This window comes from Lupinus angustifolius, unplaced genomic scaffold (genome assembly GCF_001865875.1).
Source record: "Lupinus angustifolius cultivar Tanjil unplaced genomic scaffold, LupAngTanjil_v1.0 Scaffold_157_35, whole genome shotgun sequence".
In the NCBI taxonomy this organism is placed as follows: domain Eukaryota; kingdom Viridiplantae; phylum Streptophyta; class Magnoliopsida; order Fabales; family Fabaceae; genus Lupinus; species Lupinus angustifolius.
Window position 1 is genome coordinate 6,303 of NW_017726112.1, and position 20,401 is coordinate 26,703.

Genomic DNA, 20,401 nt, shown 5'->3' on the forward strand with positions numbered 1-20,401 from the left:
TTTTATGTATAACAACTGAAATGACAATTTATGTTTATTAATATTATGTCATCAAGTGTCTTTAATATTTCTTATTTTTTGCATGATCTTCAAAATAAATACTCAAAGTTCATCACAATGTTTCTAATAGATCAATTATCTTCCTTAGGTGGAATATATGATAAATAACTTTATCTCAAGTTAAAATACTTGAAATTGCACAAAAATTTGAATAATTGTGATATTACACGCTAAAAACAAAGTAGTAAAAACAATAATGTTGTAAATGTGACTTTTTTATTTGAAGTGTTTATGTAATTTTACTCATTTTTTCCTTCCTTTCACTTTTTGTACAATCAAACAAGAGAAGAAAAAAATTATAATTTTCTTTATTTCCTTTTTTTTTTAAACCAAACAACTAATTTTTTTACCTTATTTTCATTCTTTCCATTTTCTTTCCTTCCTTTTTTTTTTCTTTCCTTCCTTTTTTTGGTTGTGAGCCAAACATAGTGTTAGTAATATCATGTGACTTTACCCCAATATTTTTTTACATTGTGAAAAAAGTATTAAATAAAATGTTACTTACCTACGGACAGTGAGAGGTAACATAATAATGATGAGAGATAAAAATGGATGAAGAGAGAGAAAAGAAAAAGAACAAAACATATCACTTTTTTACTAATTTGTCTTGTAGCGTATGGTGCGAATGTTGGAAGCATGGAAGCAAAACAAAGGCCGAGAATGGCGGCAACCCATAAACTCAATCATAAAGAAATACACATAAACCCTGTCAATAAAATATTAGTCTAGTTAGATCTTTAAAATAATCAAAATATCAATAGTTTAATTTATAGACATAATATTTGTTGAAAAAGGTATTTACATACTTCTAAAATGATTAATTCCTTAATTATGAGACAAATAATATTTTTAGTACTACCAAAAAATACACAAACCCCCTCTATAACTATCTATTACACTACACCTGTCAACCAATATACACATATAAAGAGAGAGAAACCCAACACTATAACTCAGTTTGAGGTGTTATTATTATAATCATTATTATTATTGTTAGATAGATAGACATATCCTAAGGCCATAAACAGAAGCATCTTCCTACGAGCTAAAGAGTTTGGTAGTAGGTGATTCTTTTTATGATGGCAAATTGGTTTCCTATTTTTGGCAATTACTCTGAGTGTTTGTTTTAAGTTATTATTATGAGTCAATTTGGTGTTTCACCCAAGGATCCTAATAAAAATACTAAAATAGTGTTGTTGGGTTGGGTGTGAAGAAGGTGCAGCAGAACCTTGAAGCATCCCTGGTAATAAGAATAGTGTGATTATGATGTTGCATCAAAATCATCACCACCGTCCATTATCACAACCCTTTGATAGTGATTCCTCTGTAGCTGGTGATGGTGATGGTCCCACTCACACTAATTATATGTCTAATTGGACTAATCATATGAACCTTGTTACAACAACTGGTGCTTATTCTGCTATTGATGGTGCTGGTTCTGTACCTGTAAGAACTTTGCAGCAGCCTTTTGATATTTCTGCTTATTATGCATCTGGTTACCCTGCTTTCAAATCCTCAGGTTTGTTATTAATATGTGGTTTCTTACTAGTATTATATGAAAGTTTGCATCTTTTATGGTAGAAGAATTAAAGGGTTAAAAGAGAGAGGAAAAAAAATGTAATTTTGACTTGTATCTTTCAACGTTTTTGTGTTTGTTTATAGCAGATGTGATGGCAGCTTCATTGGGGTTTCCTTTCACAAGTGCACAGTGGAAAGAGCTTGAAAGACAAGCTATGATTTACAAGTACATGGTGGCTTCTGTTCCTGTTCCTCCTCATCTCCTTATCCCAAGTTATTCTCCCTCCACTTGTATGACCCTTTTGTTAAATATAAATTGTTCCCTTTATCAATTTTTTCATGTGTTTGAGTTACTATACCTATTTAAGAACATACCATTATGCCTTTTCTGTCTTTTTTAGTCTATTCCTCATGAAAAGTTTGTGCCTTTGGTACTGCCTCAAGTGCTTGTAGTTTTGTCTCAAAGATTATGCCATTTGTTAATTCCATCAACAACCCTTTATTCTTTCCATGATATGTTGCTTTACTTCAGTTTGTGTCTATTTTTTCTCACTGTTTCTTGAAATCTGCATTTCTTTGTCACTTTTTTCTTTTGGAGTAGTGAATGGTGGTTTCAATTTGAGGCTATCAAGCAGTGATCCTGAGCCAGGTAGGTGCAGAAGAACAGATGGTAAAAAATGGAGATGTTCAAGAGATGTAGCACCAAATCACAAATATTGTGAGAGGCATATGCATAGAGGTCGTCCCCGTTCAAGAAAGCCTGTGGAAGTTCACACCAACAACAACAACAACCAGAACCAGATCAAGAGGGCTAGAAATGATTCTAATCCTTTTCCTACTTCTGATAACATCACAACCAGAAAAGGTGGATCTACTTCTCAGTGTGTTGCTTCTGGTACCAGTCAGCAATACCTTGATTCTTCTTCCATTTCTCTTCATGATTTTGGTGTCAAAACTAGAAACTTTGATTCTGTGGCTTCTGTTCCTTCAAATAAAGAATCCAGGTGAGGAATTGAAGTTTAGATTCAATATGTCTTAGTTTCTATTAAGGTGTTTTCATTCTCTTCTGCATGTATGTAGTCATGGACCTCTGGCTAGTTCAAAGTAATAAAAACCACACAATAAAAACCTCATATATCATGATAACTTTAGAGTGGCAAACTAGTATTCTCTTATGATTCCTTATTCATTGCATTTTTGCAATAGATTTAGAACACCGCTACTTTTTTATTATATTCATGAATCATCATTTATTTTTATTTGGGTTTCATAACCACACTTTTTTATAACAACAATAACCAAACTTTTATTCACTAGGTAGGGTCGGATATAACTCACTTTTATACTTTATCATAAATATAATAATATACTTTCGCTTAATGAGTTGGAACTCGCATAGCGAAATTGAGACATATAAATGAACACTCGCTTAGCGAGCCAAATTTGCTTAGCAAGTTTGAACTAATGTTGATAAGTCCATTTGGACAAAGCGACTTCTTAACTCTCTCTCCCATACTTTCGGCAAGTAGTGTCCCATTGAGAAATAAGAATGTCACTTAAACAGCCGATGTTCTTGAAAATAAGCATGTCTCCAATGGTGAACAAGCATACAACATTCTTATTTGCTGAACAAGCACAACCACTGTGCTTGCTCTTAGATTGCAACTCTGTTTACTAGTTTTGTGATTGATTGTGAAGGAGCTTGGAGTGGATGCTGAATGGAGATCCTATTTCCCTTGGTGCTTCTCACTCAGAATTTCAGAGTCTGATGCATAACAAAGTTGGCTTAGCCACCGAGAGTTCCTTCAGTGACACTGAGCCTCAATATCTGAATTCATTTGCACTGTATAATTCTGGTGTACTAGATCAACAGAACCAACACCCTCCTATGTTCCTAAACCCTATTGATTTTCCCATGGAAAATCTCGAATCCCCGAAACCAAGAGGTTCCATTGATGCTTGGTCAACAGAACAAAACAATGGTAACACAAACAAGACCAATGTTGGATCAATTGGTAAATTATCCCTTTCTTCTCTAGAGCTATCAATGGGAGGTGGTTGTGTGCATGAAGACATAAGCACTATTGACATGGGTTTAGGCCTAATGGAGAGTGGAAACAACACACAACACAATGAGACTAAAACCCATCTCTCAAATTGGCTCACCCCATCATTATCATCATCACATTGGGTAGCTTCAACAACACTTGGTGGTCCATTAGCTGAAGTTCTAAGGCCAAGCACTTTCACTAATGATGCAGCTTCAAATCCATCATCTTCTGTCATAACACATGCTGAATCTAGCAGCAGCCCTTTGGGAACATTGGTTTCATCACCTTCTGGTGTTTTGCAGAAAACACTTGCTTCATTTTCTGACAGTAGTAGCAATAGCAGCCCAAGGGTTGCATCATCAAGAGCCAATAATTCTGATATTGCCTTCAGGTTCAACCAAAAGTAAATTAAAATTAGCATCTTTCTACTCTGGTTTTATTTTAATGGGACAGTGTTTTTGTAACTTGTTTTCCTTGCTTATGTATTTAAATATAAGAGGGTGAGCTCACATGTTCAAGTCCCGGAAACAACCTCTTTGTTTACAGGTTAAGGTTGTGTACTTCTGCCCTCTCCAGATCCACTAAGCTGGAGTCTCGTGCATTCGGCCACTTTTTTTTATGTATTTAACTATGTTGTGCATTTGGATCGGGTGGTTTGTTATAAAGTACTGAAAACAATGTGATGAAAATCCTATGTATCTGTTTATGTGATGGAAGTTTTTCTTTGCAGCTTTAATTCCAACTTCATGGAAACGTCACAATGTTACTAATCTCTAACACTGAGTGAACTAACTGTCATGGTCATGGGGTTATTTTGTTATGTGGTCCTGACCTAACTTTGATCATGTCAACTATCTACCTCTTCATATCTTCATTGTCCTCCCTCCCTAACAGTATCAACATATCAATGATGTTATTGATCAACATATATCTCTCTTCAATGGTATTTTTTGTTATTTCTTATTTTTGTGGTGGAAGTAACACTAGTTTTTCTATCTTCTTACCAAACATGTAAAACTTGATATAATTTGGCTAAAATTTGAGCATTTTGATATCATTCGATCTATGTAATCAATACTAAGTAGAATTAAGATTCGATTGTTGTTGATATTTCTAATATATATATTTACAATTATTTATGAACAATAACTTATGATGTACCTAGCAAGTGTCCTACAAAATATCTTTCTTTTCCTTCAGTTTTCCCTTAAATTGCAACAGTAAGGCCAGTTTCTGGGCACAATCAGCTGCAACTAACATGAATCGTACCTTGGTGGAGCCCAAATGATGCAGACTTGAGGCTGAAGTGACCAATAAGGGGAGAGTCGGAGCTATTAAAACTGAACAGGATAATGTGTTTCAAAATATTTATGTCTTAATATCGGTAACCAATCAACTTTATGAAATTAATATAAAAATATTATTTTATATTTTTATTTTTTAAAATTGAAGTAACATTTTTAAATGAGATTAAGTCGGAAATAAATACATCTATCTGTCCATTCAAATTATGCACTCAGAAGCTTTAGTAGTACAAAATAAAACACTATCTGTGACGACAAAACTCTTACAAGTGAAAAGGAGTAGACAGCTTTAAACAAGTGGGGGGGATTATAGTCCTTCTTGAGATAGATACCACATAGGACATCATCAATCACTTTTGAACAATGGCACTGTGCCAAAGCTTTGTTATATTATCTATCTTGAAATTTTCTTTCCACTTATACTACAATGATTACAGTTTATTATCTTACTTACACAAGTAAGGTGCACATTTATTTTGAGAGTAGAACTCTTCAAGTTTAGGATTGAAAAGGAAAAATGATATCTGAGTATACTTATAGTCTGGTTTTACTTTTTAATTTTAATGTAATTGTATTTTGATTCTATACCCATTTAAGGATTAAGGAATTTGACACACGTTACTTTAAGTGACAAGAGTCTTATTGGGTACTTGTTTTCTATTAGTAGGTATATTGTATAATTAGAGTTAGTTTGAGAGTTGAATTTTAGAGGAAAAAGAATGAAAAAAGAAGACGTAGAAGCCATAAAATACATTTGTGAGATAACTCATAAGCTTTTTTCTTTCCCTCCAAAATCCAACTCTGAAACTAACCATTAGGCTTTGTTTGGAGTTATGAGGGAAAATGAATGAGATACATCAAACGGTTAGGAAGAGGAAATAATGGAAGAAAAAAGGAGGGCAAATCTCTCTATTGTTTGAAAATATAAAATTTAGACTAAGGAAGGTAAACTAATCATAATATTACAATATTTTTTATTTTTCATTTAAAAATGTAATTAACATCTCCTTCATCTAACTCCAAAACAATGGGAGACTTTCCAAAGTCATTTTTTCTCTTCTTTTAACTAATAAAAAATATATAAAATCTTTTTGCTCATATTCAGGATAATCCAGTATGGAAGAGGAGCTGGTCATGCTACACACAATGGACCTAATTTTCTAAGATACCTTAGGAGGAGGAGAGATCCACAAACCTTGGGATGTCGAATATAAAGAGCATGAAATCAAAATGTGATTGGACATGACCGGCACAAGAGATCTTCATTCAACATGACCCTGTGATCATGAAAGAGCTATAGTTCTTATTATATACCCGTCTCATTATCCCAGATGATTGTGAGAAGGACAAGTTAATGGCTGAGTTGAAACATGGTGTGCTTTACATCTCCATTCCCAAGGCCAAAGTTGAGTGCAAGGTTATTCATGTGGAAATTCAATGTTTTGCTAAGGTTTTGTAGTGTTATCTTGAATCATGACCCTGTTTCTACTTCTCTAACATGTACTTATTATAATGAAATAGTTTCATACATTATCAATGTCTCAAATATATGTTCCTTCATCTTTTATCTCATTAGATGATGATCCATGATTCATTTGATGAAACTTTTTAACATTAAATATGAAGTATTGAATGAAAATGTTGGCTGAATTCACGCATTAATAAAATTTATTATAATAACAAATGTCAGTACAAAAGATAAAATAACAATAAATTCGTTCAGCTAACATGAGTTCAAATAAAGTTAAAGTAACTAAATTTTAGATGACTAATGAGTTACCAAAATGCTGTGTTTTTTTTTGTTCATTCAGCTATGTATTTGGTAAATCAAATTTGTCATAAACTTCCAAGGAATTCTCAAAAGGTGCTGATCCTCAACTCTCAATCATGTGCATTTCTTAATTAGAGAGCATAAGTATCTAACCTCTATTAATTCCAAGTTAAATTCGAGCATATAATAATAGGAAATGGATCCTCTCCAATACCGGAGAGTCCAGTGCTGGATAGGATGATGACATGTGGCAAAAAACAATTAACGACTATGATTACATGTTATATTCTATTAAAAATAAATAAAAACTCTTTCAAAAATTCTCAACCTCATATTCCAGTACTGGTTTCTCCAGTACCGGAAAGGAGTTGAACTCATAATAATAACATATCCACGAGACCAAGCCAATGAGAAAAAAGAAAACCTGCCAATGCAAAGTGCATATATACAAAATTTAAAAACCAACCTTAACTATTTATTTAGACTAGGTTCTATGCCTTCCTTTAATTTACATTCTTCCATTCTTTTGTGTCCTTACAATGCAAAAAAAAAAAGCATTACAATAGCAGCCATGACTATCACAGAAAGAAAGAACTAAAACAAAGGAAGGAAGAAGAGAAGGGTTAAAAACCAGAAAACTATATAGAGAAAACAAAACTATTATTTTATATATTTGTGTCTACCACTCATTTTCTTCAAGTATAGTTTCCAATTTTGGCTTCTGTTTGTATGAAAAATCAACATCAAATGTTTTAACCTCTGTTAGTATATCCTCTATAGAGATCTCTTTTGTCACCAACTGCTGAAGTTGCTGCTTGGTTATAACAACTTTGATCCTCTTTGCGTTCCCTTGCTTTTTAATAATTGGAGGGGAACACATAGAAGGAATCAAGTGGTATAATCTTCCTGCATTCATTTCATGATTTAGTGAGAGAAGATGTGTAGCTTCCTTTGAAATACCAATACCAAAAGCTGGAAAATTTGTCATGATGTCCTTCACATTGATTGGAGAATTAAACTTTAGAACCTTTCCATCTGGTTTTACTACCCTCACAAATTTACCATGCTTTGACATGCAAGTACAAGGAGCAAGAAAGTTTCCCATTTTGATACAAAGAAATGGTGTTGGTGAAAGTTGATAAGTAGCTATAGAGATAATTGCATGAAGTAGGAAAAAATGGGGTATATAGGATCAACAAAATGGTCTTTTTTGAGTGTGAGAAAACGAAGGGAAATGACGAAAAAGTTTGAGAGGAAAATGTGACTTGTGAATGGTGAGTTTTTTAGTGTTTGAAGAGAAAGCAAAGTGAGATATATAGTGATTAGTGAGCTAGGCTTTATAAAAAAATGGAAGGGTTTGTGGTGTGTGGAGTGGAGTAGAAAGCTTTCTTTCGGCTGAGTAGAAAACTTAGGAATAAGGGCAAGGAGTGAGGATAAAGAATAAAGATCAGCTATCAAAATCATTCTTCATATATTATTTTGGGCCAATAAAAACGAAGCAAAAACAATACTAATAAATGTATAAATATTTTAATTAACAATATATATTTTCATTAATACGAGAAAACGTACGAAACATAATTTAGGACAACAAATCTTTTTTCTACCGAGTATAAATATAATGATAGGTTTTGTGTAAGGGAATGGAAAATGAAAGATTTTTCAACACGCATGCAACATTGTCGGTTATAGTGGAAAGTGGCACAACTGCATCGTCCATTTTACTATTTATTATTATGCCACTCCATGACTCTATTCCAGGGTTTAAACTATATTCCTACATGCTTAAGGTTGTCATAAATAGTCTATGCTATATGATATTTGAACTTCAAAGATTGTACAAGTGGCAGAGTGTGGTTGGGTGGGCATGCAGATATGCATTGCTTTTGGACTAAATTATACAATGTCCCAATTGCGTTGGAAAAAACTCATCTAGAACCAGATAATTAAAATGGAGATGGATATTTTTTTCCCTTTATGTTCATATATGAGATATCATACTTTTAAACCGTAGATGTGGATATGATGACGTTTGTTTATATATTCTTTTCAGATTGCACTAGCTTATGGGTTTTGTTTTTATTTTGTTGCCATATTGTGTGATCCTGATGTACATGGACATAATGGCACGGCATAATTACAAGGAGATGCAACAAAGAAAACTTCCATATCTTAATTGACTTTCGGTTGGAAGAGAAAGGTGAATTGGATATAGTTAAACCGGAAGACAGATAACATTAATCTTTAACTAGGATCCTCTGCTATTAATAGAGAGGTAGACAATTATTTTTACTCATATTTTCAATAAAAAAAATATAATTTTATAATAAATAAAAAAAATAAAAATATTGTTATATATGACATTTTATGTATTATTATATAGCACGTATCTCTCTGTTAATAGAGAGCATCCTTACTTATTAATTTTTGTCTCATGGTAAGGCAGTGACGTATCAGAAGCTGTTCATATGACAATATGGTTCCAGTAGTATGGAGTATAATAGATAATATAGTTTTCATTTGTAATGTTTGTACCCATGAAAGTTAATTGGGATAAAAAGAAAAAGTAAAAAACATATTTTTTTTTTGGGTAACAATGAAATCTTTATTAATTAAAAGATAAAGAAATTATGAGAACAAATGATACTCTTTTTTTTATCAGAACAAATGATACTCTTATCCAAACAATCCCTAAGTTAACAAAGAGAAAGACAATTTAATGGGTTACCACCCATTCTACAAATGAATAAGAGAATAAAGGAAAATGAGCATTGAGAAGACTCCAAGAGTGCAAAAAAACAAGATTCATCACCTCATCAAGATGGAACCTCTTGTTATAAAAAGTAATTTTATTCCAAATGTGTCAAATAGTCTAAATCGTGACAAACCAAAGAGTCATCCAAAATTGTTGATTCTTCCTCCCCATCCTTATGGTTTTCATGGAATGAAAATAGAGACTTGACTTCGTTATGAATAATAGAAGAGAACCCAAATCTAGAATAAAGTCTTTGCCAAACAAAATATGAAACATAACATGTGAAAAACAAATGATTAGTAGATTCTTTCAGCTCACCACAAAGAGAATAAAGAAGGGTATCTTGAGCATTTAGTCAACCTCTATGAGCAAGATTCACTTTAGTTGATATTTCATCCAAGACAATTTTGTACGCTAGGCACTTCATCTGTGTCGGAATATTACACGCCCAACGTTTTTTTGAAGAAAACAAGTTCACTATTTCCTTCCATCTTATGTAGAGTTTGATAAGCATTACTCATCGTGTATAGTCCAAATGTATCATGAATCCAATCCGATGAATCATCAGTATGTTGTTTAGGAGTAGAGCCGTGAAAGTGACTTAGCAGCTCTTCGTACTCTTCTTCCTCCCAAGTGAACAAATTTTTCCTCCATCTCAATTTCCACGACCAAAACCCATTATACCAAACACCCAAAGAATCAATAGTTGCCTCTTTATCCATGGCTACCTGAAACAGTCTAGCAAAAGAATTTTTGAGAATATTACTCCTTATCCATAAGTCAGTCCAGAAATTAATAGATGATCCACTACCAAAAGACTTATCGATACTAGCATTTACCCAACCATAATTTATTCTTTCCTTTTCACTAAGCTAAGAGTCCCTAATTCTCTCCACCAGGAAGAACCCCTTTTAGTAAAATATATATATATAATTAATGATACTTTATAAATGAAAGATATAAAATTTATTATGAGTGTTAATTATAAAATTTAATTTTATAAATATGATAAATGTAAGTTGGAAACATAAATTATTAGTGGGATGATATTGTAACGATATATTGATTAAAAGTAAAATGGATATATAAATATTATATATATGATAAATATTATCTAACTAATATATAGATTATTAGTGAGATAATAATTTTCTGGACTAGAGTTTCTTATGGCTTGAAGATTATTCAATACAAATTAGTTAACAACTAACTACTATTTTTGAGTAGTATCTATTAAACCAATCCATCACACCCAACCACAAATCACACAAACAACCAGACAAGCACATATCCAAGCAGTGACATTATAATTCAAGCAAAGCACACTCCAACACATCAAGCATTGATTCATCACACACATCTGGTCAAAGAACTTCAGCAGGCCTAGCAGCAACCAATAATCTAGGAACTTCAGCCAACAACAATCATAAGGCAAATCACACCAGCATCAAAGTCACCAATGTCAAAGATCATAGTACATTACCAGCAAGTGCATCAGCATCATATTCTACCATCAGAATCATACACAACAACAACCATAGGACTCCAACACCTTACTTCACGAATCAACAACAAGGCTCGATTACTTCATGAACAAGTTACCTAAATTACCCTTTGGAAAAGTCTGTTGTGTTTTTACTGATTAGTTTGTTATATTAGTTATGGTTAGTTGTTTCTGTTTTAGTTTTGTTAATTAGGCTCGTTAGTTTAGTATAAATAGAGTATAGTTTCTCCTATTATAAATCAAGAACAGCTATTCATGCTTTATCAATAGTAAAAGAGGTATTATTCAAAGAGTATTTTTGTTCAACTTTTCTTGATTGAGATTTGAGCATAATAGAGCTCAATCCTTTTTCTCTTCTACTCATATTTCTGTTAGTATCTATGCATGCCTGCTTTTACGATATAACAGAAGACATTAGCATGTATATATGGGAACTCATACTTATACGGGTTATAATACATCAGTACGTATATTATAATTTTTCAGTTATTCATATAAAAGTCAATAAGAAATAGTGATATAGAATAAAAAGGGTATAGATCTCATGGAAAGTAGAAACATAAAGTGATCCACGAATAGAAGGCTCTGGTTGAAATCCCAATTCTCCGATCCGTAGAGTATAATATATGTGAATTGTTAAAAATTTATACACCATAACAAATTTGGAAATCTAATTTGTTTAGAATAGGAAGAATACAACGCAGGAAATATGACAGTATATAAGTCATTATATTATGGATCGTATATTATCGTGACTTTGTCTTACATATAGTTTCATGTGATGAATCCAACATAAGCATGTTAAGTGATGTCACTAAATGAAATAATGAATATCACATAATAGAAATTTATATACAGATGAATGATTGATATATTACTCACCATTCATTTGTATTACTTTTATTTAAAAAAATCACTGAGAATTAAAAATAAATGGTGTATAATACAATAACATTTAAAAATTGTTACACTGTTATTGTACACATTTTTTCTTATACTATATGTATGCTCCAACAATTTGATATGATTAGGTTAAGAAAAAGAATTTAATCAATATTTGAATAAAATAATTTTAAATTTTATTTAAACAAAGAAGCTAGAACAAAGGAGAATAAAGTCCTCATCAAGATAAGCTTGATAGTCTCGTGCGACTCTTGGCCAAATCTTGATATTAGTAGACGAGTATAACCCAAGTTTAGTCATTAAATTCGTCACTTGATTAACTTTTCTTGCAACAGCATGGACTTCAACAATCAAATCACAAGATAACCATGATAATATTAAAGACAATGATCAAGATATGAGACATGCAAATTCTGACTACTTCGGGTAAAATTTGTACCGCTTCCGAGCAAATGCTCTTTAAAGAAATATTTTTGAAGCCCAAGTTCTAAGTCATTGTTAAACCTTGTTCCATCACCAAAAGCTCAGCTAAGATACATGATCTAACTCCAAAATTGGCAGAAAACCTTGATAACCAATTGCCCACATGATCTCTAATTGTGCCACCTCCTTCCATGATGTTAGAGTTTATAGTGCAGCTGTGATCAACATTGAGTTTCACCTATCCAAGATCATGGCAACACCAATGAACCAAGGATAACCTCTCCTCCAAATGCAAGCTCATCCTGGAGTTATGTTACTCCCAAAAGTCATAGTAGGAATTAGGAATAACAAAATTAATATCCCAAGTGTTCTAGCTAAATATTGAGTTATTATATTTCTTCACTTCCAAGACCATCAAATACCTGCTAGAAAAAAAGTCTATTGGGATGATTGTAATTCTCCACCAACTAAACTCCGGACAATAGGTCCCTCCAGAAGGAGGGAACATTTAATCCAAGTCTCTCCCAAAGAGATGAGGACTCTCGACAGCTCCTGAAAATATACATAACATCTTCATTAGATGTCTGACATCTCATGCAAATCAAAGTCGGAAACATATTGCTCTAGAAGCAAAGCTCATTAGAAGGAAGAGCCTCATGTCAATCAAGTCAACACATAAGCTTCACTTTTTCGAGAGCCTTAAGGTGCCACACCCACCTCCAAACCTCAGGGTTAGAGCCAATATCCTCATAGTAATTAAGCCACCAGTGGTCTGAGTTCGTAAAGTAAGTGCCCGTAGCTTTTAGCCATAACACATGGTAAAATTAACCTGACTTTATTATGTTGGATCTTGAGTGTAGAATCTAAGAAGACCTGGATGACTAATGAGACATGGTTTAGTGATGTAAAATTTTATTAGACCAAAGATCAAAAATTCAATTCCCGAGAAAATACTTGTTGGATTGAACAAGTAGGATGAAGGTATAACATTGGTTATATAAAAAAATAATACCTTATGGATGGTAAAATGAACGCCACTAAAATTGATTTTGATTCGGGAACAATCAAAAACTATTCTCGGCCGTATTTCCCTTTTTCTTTGATTCCATAAAAATGGCTCATTATCATGTCAATGCAACTTTACTATGCACTACCTTTTCAAACTGGAAGTGATTCTAAGTGGCTAAGTTTAATCATAAAGGGGTGCCATCTTTTTTTCTTCTCATATTAAGAGTACTTTACCTAAAAAGCTATACCAAATTGGGGTAGACGAAAACTCAACCCCCTAAAAGCAGAAAGGGAGGAAAAGACAGAGAAACAAATTGATTTAAAGATAAATGAGTATATATCATAAAATTGTGCCTTTGATGCAAGGTTAGTATTGGACTAGTTTATTGAGTTTCACAAAGTTTTATTCTCTTATTTAACAAGGATAAAAAAATATGACACTTGTATTATTTTAAGGAAGTCTTTTTAGCCATACAATATGGGATCACAACTTTAGACTTCTAACTATGTAGATAAAGTACTTTAGATCACGCTTTAAAATGGCCTATAAACTCGTATTTATATATTTAAGAGAATTTTATTCTTATTACAATTTTTTAATAATTACCTTAATTTTTATAGAAAAAAATTAAAACTTTTCTTCATTTTCATACAATTGTAAATAATAATGGTTGTAGCATATGCTAGGTGGAATAGTAAATCCAGAATTTTAAGGAAAAACTTAATTTTATGAAATCTTGAAATAAACATTACGAAATCTAGAAAATTGCCGATGTCGTATAATTTTGAAACTCTATTATTGATTGAGGTCTCAGATCATTTTTTACAATGGAAAAATAAAGTATCAACCCTTATTATATATAGAGGGTAATTGTATTGATTATGTAAAAATTTATATAAAGTCAATGAATCATCCACAATGTTATTTTTATTTAAGAATCAATTATAATTAAAAATGAATAATAAATGATATATTGATACTATAAAAAATTCTTACACTACTATTAGTGTATACATTTTTTATCTTATATATTATTAAAACATCAATTGTCTAATTGGATATAAAGTTGGTATTTTATATGACAAATTATCTAATTGATAATCAACTCCTTACATATTTAACATAAATTTCCTGCACCAGATTTTTTCTAAACAATTATCTTATTTCACAAAAAAAAAATCATTTTCTTCACTCTAGTTCAATTTGACTCATTTCTGGTTATAGGATATATCAAATGGCATAGTAAATCTGTTTTTTTAATTTAAAAAATAAATCTAAAGCATTGAGAAATAATTTGTTGTGAGGAAATTTATGAAAATGAATGACTTTGCTTACTGTGTTGATTACATTCAATCATTTTAAAATATTTCTTGCAGATGATGATGATTATTTATTATAACCTTATTATGGTTTGACTAATTGACCTACCATTACTAAATCACACACCTAACAGCCAGCTTTCAACAAACTCAAATCTGAAATTCTGTCCGACTACTTTTTTTAATTATTTATTAATTTAGTTTTATAATTTTTTTTGGTAATGCCTTAATTTTATAATGTAATATAATTAATTAAATTTAATTAGAAATTAAAACAATTTTTATTTAATATAACTTATAAAAAATGGAATATTTAAACTAAGATAAGATTTCAAAATAATTTTGAAATTAAAACAAGAAAAACCTTCGAAATAATTCTGCAATGCAAAAGCTCATAACTAGTATTTTTTTAATATTAATTAAAAATCAACATAATCTATATTTGAATACATTTTTAAATAAATTAGGAAAACAATTAATGAATTTTTTAAATATCAACAAAAGGAAAAACCTATCACGTGCATTGCACGAACTAAATTGCTAATATCTTATTAAAGACGCCAAACAAATTATCATATTATTTTTATTTAATTTACTTTTAAGTCTAGATAAATTCTCTTTTTTGGTACTTCAGTTTAGATATAGAGTAAGATTCTCTTCATTAATGAAGAGACAAATACTACAAAAAACAAATGAAATAATAATATGGTAAAACATTTTATCCTTTTATGTACAATGAAATAATATTTTTATCATTAAAAATATAAATAAATTCAAGTATTTGTCTCTCCATGAATGAAGATGATCTTTGTTCCTAGATACAATTTCTAGCACAACATTAACTATCTTGGTTATCAACAAGAAGTTGATTTAATGTGTAAGACTATATTAAGGCTTATGTTTGGTTTTATAGAAAAAATGGGGAATGAAAAGAATATGAAAGAAAAGTAGTGAAAATATCATTTTCCATCTTTTGATTAAACACTATATAGAAGGAAAAGAAAAAATATGAATGAGCACCACAAGAAACTTTTATTCCCTAGTTTGTGAAGAAAATGATAGACATAAAAAAATACAAATTTACCCTTTCATCATGTATGAATTAAATGAACACTATTCTAGATGAAAATAGATATGTAGTGAAACTAAATGCAATATTGTGAACTTATATTTATATTCATTTATATTCGAAATTAGTTTACCTAAATTTAATTTTATTACACAAATAAATAGTAATTACGCATGTTCAGTAAAATAGAGTAAAAATAAAAATAAAAATAAACATAATACTTAATATTACAAATAAAATGACAAATAATAAAGAAATTAGAAATACAAAATGCAAATGTGCAAAAGTGAGATGATTAAAAATATAAAAATATTTATCAAGTGTGAGTTGTCATTTCTTTAAATGCATTAGTTAGAATAAAATATAGGATGTTAATGATTTTCATTGAATTTTATAAACAAAAAATTGTTCCATCAAATTTATAAGTTATATGATAATTAAAAAATATTAATGAATATTATCACCAAAAAATATTTATTTATGTAATTTGCAACAAAAAAAAATATAGTTTTTAAACATTTGACATGACACACAATTTTTTATATATGTAAATAACAAGGGTATTTATGCACAAATTTATATTTTCTTTCCACTAACTTCTCTTCCATTTTAAATCATATTAAAGAACAAAAATATCATCTTATTTTTTATTATTTTCTTTCATTCTACTTTTTCTCTTCTATTTTCTCTTATTAACCAAACATAATGCATATAGATCTCTAGGTATTATATTAAACTAAAAATATTTGATTGTTAGAAATAACAGTTGTTTAGAAGAGTAAACACATAACACAAAAAAAATTAATTCCTTATAAATACTATTGGTTATAAAAAAAATTAGGCAGATTGATTGCCTCCACGTTCTTCTTTGTATTTAGAGAAGATGGCATAAGATGAATTTGATGCTTAGAAAAGTGGATAGTCAATGGATTTTCTTTGTGTGCGTGGTCCAAACGCTCCTCCATATGGCATCAACAAAATATTCCACGCGGCAAGCATCATAATATCATAGTCTAATAATAAGAATATGGAAAACGAATAAATGAGGATTGAATAAGTGATGGAACGGACGAAAGAAGATAGAAAGTTGAAAACAGCCAAGCACGTATCTTTGGACCCATTAAAAAGTTTTAAAAAGCTTTGATATGGCCAAACATATAAACACCAAACTACTCCTATTTCCATACTCAATTTAATTTCCAAAACGTGCATTGCCATTATATTTTCTCAATTCGTTACACTACTTTGTGTAAATTTATCTAACGGCGTCTATAGAGGTGTTTGTTGTTTTTTATTGCTAAAGTCTAAGAATATGAGTAGCATTTTAAATAAAAATTAATCCACATAAATTATTTCACTTTAAACTTAATTATAAAAAATTAATTTTGCAAAATTGATTTTACTTAGACAAATTTTGATATCAATGTTTTATTAATAGCCATGATTTATAGTAAAGAAGATTTATAGTAAAGAATTATAGAGTCCTCCAATACATCTAACTTTGAGATTAACATTTAATTCTTATGGTGGAATTTAAATCATTTGCAAATAATCATCCAAACCCAAGTAATTTAATTTTCTAAGTAATTCTCTACACATGAGTTAATTATATATATATATATATAAAATCATTATATAATTTATCATTTATTTGCAGTGGATAATAATTAAATATGAACGAAAAATTATGCATTAACAATTTAAAAATTATTTAATATGTATACAAGAGTTTTTTACACTATCAGCAAAGCAAATCTATGCATTGACAGTGTAAAACTTTTACACTGTTAGCAAATTAATTATCATTAATTTGTTAATCATTATTGACTCTCAAACAAAAGTAATACAAATTAAGGCATGATGTGATAGTGTAAAAAACTTTATACTCTCATTTAAAACTCTTTAAAAAAAACTGTGTATATGTTGCTTCATTTTACTTGATCCTCCCCTTGTCATTTTGCTTACTCTACAGTCTACATCGTGATATGCACAATTCTTGCAAAAATAAATGATTTTTTACTAGTTTCCTTTATATATTTTCTTTCTCTTTTTGTTTTTTCTGATTCTGTTGTTTTACTCCTCCACATTTTTCAACCCTTCATTACTATTCATTAAGTTTCTTGTTAAGGGAATCATTGTTGTGGAATCTGAGGAAACATCAGTATGAAAATCAAGTACCTTTGCACTTTTGCTTCTCTAGAATGAACCAGAATCACTTAAAGAACATGTTTATGTGAAAAAATTTCTCTGGGCTTGATTTCATTGATTATTCACTATTCATACTTTACGACCAACCAAAACAACTATTCTGACTTTTTTCATTGTGTTCCTACCATTTTGTTCCTAAGATCCTATCTCTATCTTTGTTTAAATCTTTGAGAACTTAGTGAACTGAGAATTGAGAAATGTCACAGCCAAGACAAAACAAGATTATGAGTCAAAATGTTTCTACACAAGTTGGTGACACAACATGTACTAAGATCTTTGTTGGAGGGTTGGCTTGGGAGACAAAAAGAGACACTCTCAAACGTTATTTTGATCAGTTTGGTGAGATCCTAGAAGCTGTTGTCATCACTGACAGAAACACTGGAAGATCAAAAGGATATGGCTTTGTAACAACCACTTTTGTACTTAGTTTTTGTTCTTCTTTGATGTTTATTTGTTTCTGACTCTATGATGTTTATTTGTTTTAGGTAACCTTCAAGGACCAAAATTCTGCAGAAAGAGCTTGCCAGAATCCTTATCCTGTTATTGATGGAAGAAGAGCTAATTGTAATATTGCAGCTCTTGGTGCACAAAAAATTGATCACTCAGGTATTTCACTTTCATATTAATTTTGTTTTTTATTCTAAATTTTGTTGATGCTACTTTTATTTAATCTTAACCTGAATTACATACATGCAAACCAAAACAAAATGTTTATGATGATTCTTCTTATTTTGGCCTTTTCCTATTTACAAATGTTTTAGCAAGACAGAAATTGAGAAGCCCTTCATGGAATAGGGTACCAACCCAATTTCAAGGCACATCAACTTATTTTAATCAGCACATACCACAATATACATTTCAATATCCACCATATAGGTATGAAATTCAACCATATGAAGTAAACTGTTATATTTGACAAATTGATCTAGCAATTTTATCACATTCTAAATGAACTTTTTCCTCCAACATTCAGGTACCCAGGTTACCCTTCCCCTCAAGGAATCTATGGCATGGTTAGTTTGATCTGCAAAATATGCTACATTTACTTATCACTTCTATGATTTCTGGGTCTAATTGGATATCTGTTTGAATACTATAACAAATAATTTGTACAAAATCATTAAAATTCACATAGGGAGATAATATTTTAGTACAATTATGGCTTACAAGGACATATTCCATTTTGTACTAACAACATTTTTTGTGTGAATTTGGTTGTTCTTAGCAAAACTACCATAATGCATATGGTGGACAGCAACTTCCGTTTCGGTTGTTACCGGCGTACTACCTACCCTTCTATGACCATAGCAGGCAGTTTATTCCAGCAGCATATGTTAAAAAGACACAATTCCCTGAAATGTCATCTCAGGAATTAACAGTTGCTGGCTTATCAGAACCTATTTCAGCTTCTCCTTCAAGTTCCAGCACTGGTTCTGTATCTAAATAATGCCACATATTTGTTTTGACTAAGATTTTTTTCATGGTATAATTCCTAAGTTCATTGTCTATTAAATTGAAGCAGGATTAATCACAGGAACAGTAGCTGCTGGAACAGGAGTACTAGGATCTCCTCCAGAACAGAAACATTCAGCTTAATGAGGAGATTCCATCAAATTCACTTGAAGAGAAAAAGCAAAAGGACAAGTATCACAGTTGAATAAACCAGAATGGTTTAAGAACATTACCAATGAAGTGGTCTAGTAAAGTAACTATATCAAACAAATAACATACTAAGGTTTTTCATACATAGTACTGGTGATCTTAGAAGCCAGTTACTCATGAAGTTAGCCATGGATTTGTTCATTGTCTTGAAATTATTAGTTTTAAAATTCTGATGCACATATTTTATTCCTGGTTTTTCTTTTCACTTTTTGATTTTCTTTTTTAACTTGAGATTCATGATAGGTTATAGTTTTTTCTTATTATATGCTTGCTATAGTTCTTTTATTGTTACACCTATATATTTTGCATTCAATGGCTCCTATTGCCAAACCCAATTTTGTGTAAAGCTTTAACTAAAATTGCTACTCTATCTCTTTTCAACCATTCTTTCCATGCTTCCTCAGTTATTGTATCTCAACAACTTAACTACAACCCTGTTTTGGCAATGTTTCTTTTTTATAATAACGGAGGGTATCTCTCATTCTAATACGGATAAGGAACTAATTTATTTCAGGATGTGTAGTTATCTCTCTCAATAAGTGTCGTTACGAGGAATTGAATTTTTAACCTTTGCCAAATATGATTGTCTTTAATATCAAAACTTAAAGATTGACAATATAAGTTGAAAATCCAACAATTACTTCTAGTCCCATAGAAAATTCCAAGGAATTCAAAAGTGATTTTTATAAGAAACATGGGTTTTTATTTTTGTCTAAAACATGAAGGTATATTTGCTCCATCCTCCTTCTAAGAAATATGTGGATAAATTGTACTTTATCCAGCGCACTAATTAACCTCTGATAAAATCAACAGCAAACATTGCTTACAAAAATTTGCATTATTCT

The 20,401-nt window shown here is 30.8% G+C and overlaps 3 protein-coding genes across 8 annotated transcripts; 2 read left to right on the plus strand and 1 right to left on the minus strand.

The window, feature by feature from the left end:
- The first annotated feature begins 985 nt into the window (after window positions 1–985).
- On the plus strand, window positions 986–4,401 carry LOC109340303 (growth-regulating factor 7-like). 4 transcript variants are annotated; one of them, XM_019577965.1, is made up of 5 exons: window positions 988–1,579; window positions 1,723–1,869; window positions 2,180–2,436; window positions 2,536–2,582; window positions 3,277–4,401. In XM_019577965.1, the coding sequence occupies exons 1-5, from the start codon at window positions 1,324–1,326 to the stop codon at window positions 4,034–4,036; spliced, it is 1,467 nt and encodes a 488-aa protein (XP_019433510.1). In that variant the 5' UTR covers window positions 988–1,323; the 3' UTR covers window positions 4,037–4,401. The 4 variants fall into 4 exon arrangements, with proteins under 4 accessions (XP_019433509.1, XP_019433507.1, XP_019433510.1 ...); XM_019577964.1 differs by having other exon boundaries at window positions 986–1,579; window positions 1,723–1,851; window positions 2,180–2,582; XM_019577962.1 differs by having other exon boundaries at window positions 987–1,579; window positions 2,180–2,582.
- Window positions 4,402–7,233: 2,832 nt separating this feature from the next.
- Window positions 7,234–8,027, minus strand: LOC109340305. The gene has a single exon (XM_019577966.1). The coding sequence runs from the start codon at window positions 7,807–7,809 to the stop codon at window positions 7,384–7,386; it is 426 nt and encodes a 141-aa protein (XP_019433511.1). The 5' UTR covers window positions 7,810–8,027; the 3' UTR covers window positions 7,234–7,383.
- A 9,633-nt stretch (window positions 8,028–17,660) lies between these two features.
- On the plus strand, window positions 17,661–19,742 carry LOC109340306 (RNA-binding protein 38-like). 3 transcript variants are annotated; one of them, XM_019577969.1, is made up of 6 exons: window positions 17,661–18,298; window positions 18,380–18,494; window positions 18,650–18,770; window positions 18,868–18,907; window positions 19,120–19,324; window positions 19,414–19,742. In XM_019577969.1, the coding sequence occupies exons 1-6, from the start codon at window positions 18,092–18,094 to the stop codon at window positions 19,488–19,490; spliced, it is 765 nt and encodes a 254-aa protein (XP_019433514.1). In that variant the 5' UTR covers window positions 17,661–18,091; the 3' UTR covers window positions 19,491–19,742. The 3 variants fall into 3 exon arrangements, with proteins under 3 accessions (XP_019433514.1, XP_019433513.1, XP_019433515.1); XM_019577968.1 differs by having other exon boundaries at window positions 17,664–18,298; window positions 18,380–18,500; window positions 18,656–18,770; XM_019577970.1 differs by having other exon boundaries at window positions 17,676–18,298; window positions 18,380–18,500; window positions 18,656–18,770; window positions 19,417–19,742.
- The last annotated feature ends 659 nt before the right edge of the window (window positions 19,743–20,401 follow it).